General features: G+C 48.3%; 1 protein-coding gene across 1 annotated transcript; it reads right to left on the bottom strand.

Moving 5' to 3' along the window:
- Positions 1 to 64: 64 nt before the first annotated feature.
- On the bottom strand, positions 65 to 368 carry Pmar_PMAR024923 (srpk, putative; the record flags this gene model as incomplete). Its single annotated transcript, XM_002766283.1, has 2 exons — positions 65 to 171; positions 218 to 368. Coding segments are annotated over 2 exons (258 nt in total), but the record flags the coding sequence as incomplete, so codon positions are not given.
- Between the last annotated feature and the right edge of the window lie 1,659 nt (positions 369 to 2,027).

Below are 2,027 nucleotides of genomic sequence, written 5' to 3'. Positions count from 1 at the left end.
CTCATCTCGTGGGTAGTCCCTACAGACACATAACAGTCGAGCCAGCTGTGGCAAGATACACTACTCAGTGGCCTTGGGGTCGAACAAGTAGTCGCCCGTCACTAGTTCGAATATCATGCATGCAAATGACCATATGTCAGCACTACTATCATAGCCGGCACCAACGATAACCTGAACGAATCGAAATCACCAGTGATAGTAAAAGGCCGGGGCTCACTTCAGGAGAGCGGTATTGACGTGTTTGAATATCGCTAGAAAAATGTTTATGAGTCCAACATGCATTACCAAGATCTGCTATTTTGAATCTGAGGGTCACGCAGCTACCCACTTCTGCCATAACCCTGCCCAGCTTCGCTCCGCTCACGTCCCTTATTACGCGACACTGTCGTGGTCGAATATGTCCAGACCGAGCACCTCCGCCTCCGATACAAGCTCAAATGCATGCCGCTTATGCATAGTATCACCAACAGTAGGAGGAGGAGGAAGAAGCGGTAAAGACGACGAATGAGGAGCTAATCAGCATAGACTATCACTAGAAGCACCACCGCAAGAACTCACCATGGGGTGCAATCGGGCCAATCTCCCCTTCATCCTTTCCTTTCTGGGAGTCCTGCTGCCGCCTTGTAGCACTGCTAGCGGCTGTACTCGTAGCTCCCGTGCTACCTAATCCCGACGAAAGGTGCCTGCTGATTCCCACACTCGTAACATCACCATCTATAAAGTACAACACAAAACACATAGCGACGGCTGAGCCGCTCTCGCTTGACGTATATATATCTTGGAATATAAATAATTTGAGAATTGATCAAAAATCATGCCCTTCTTATGCTACAATAAAAGGCCACTCTTGATAAAAAATTTAACGCTTTCGAAACGACACCTATCAAGAGACCAAGATCTGCTAGTCTTTCTCAGTCCGAACAAAAACAGGATTATATCATTCAATTACTACTATGGATTCCCTCCGCTGGAGTCTTCTGATGACGATGGTGCTCCATATCACTAATATTGGCGTTGGGCAAGTGATGGTGAGGCATGCGATGCAAACACTCATTCTGCATCTCAGGGTAGGTCGTCAAAAGGGTAGGGTCCGACCTGATCAAAATCCATCATTCTGACTTCGAAACGACCCCTGTGTAGGAAAATATGCACATAGTCAACTATATGTTGGTGGAATTTAGGAAAATTCGTATTGGTCTCTGTACATTTCTACCCGAATTCGTACGTAATCCCTCATAATTAGCGAGGAAACTCCTAAGCTCAGCTGAGAAAGGCGAACGTAAATCCCAACAGTGCTTACATGTTTCGTTTGATCGATGACCTGACGTAAGGCGGGAACCGCGCACATCTACTTGCCGCGGACCCCTCAGCACTACAGCTGTCGGAGCCTGGCACCGATGACGACACTGTAGGGGCGGCTGTGGCTGGTACCTTAGGAAGGCCATCAGAGCTGCGAACACGCTCATCTGGGTTAATACATCACATGAACTACCTCCTGTTGCTTAGCAGCTTCAGCTGCCGCCCGACGCTTCTCCCTCTGCTTCCTCCGCTTTAGCCTGTTCTTCTGCGTCTTCGTCAATGGGCGATTCAGCTTACCTGCGTTATTCACATGCGAATGATCATCGACAAACCAATACGGTCACAACTGCACTGAATCGAATGACCACCATCGAAAACTGTCACTAAAAACCGCAACTATTACGAAAAGATTAAAGAAAGCCCCAACTCCACCGACTACCACTACTACTACCGTCAACACCATTGGGACGCTCCTCAACATCGCTGGGAGAACAATCGGCAACCGCAATGTACCGATCATGAGGGGTGCTCTCCTGTGGACTTCCATTTCCGCTGTCTGACCATTGAACTATCCATATGCTCATCACTTATGATTCGACACTACCCTGATGGTTCTCATCCTCATCTCGTGATAGGAACTGCCCAGCTATCAACGGTACGCCGTGCTTGTCGACAGGGACACTCCTCGGACAACACACCAACACCTACAGTGACGATAACATCACTGA

The sequence above is a fragment of the Perkinsus marinus genome (assembly GCF_000006405.1).
Source record: "Perkinsus marinus ATCC 50983 genomic scaffold scf_1104296973138, whole genome shotgun sequence".
Classification (NCBI taxonomy): domain Eukaryota; phylum Perkinsozoa; order Perkinsida; family Perkinsidae; genus Perkinsus; species Perkinsus marinus.
This window is presented reverse-complemented; position numbering and strand designations above follow the sequence as displayed.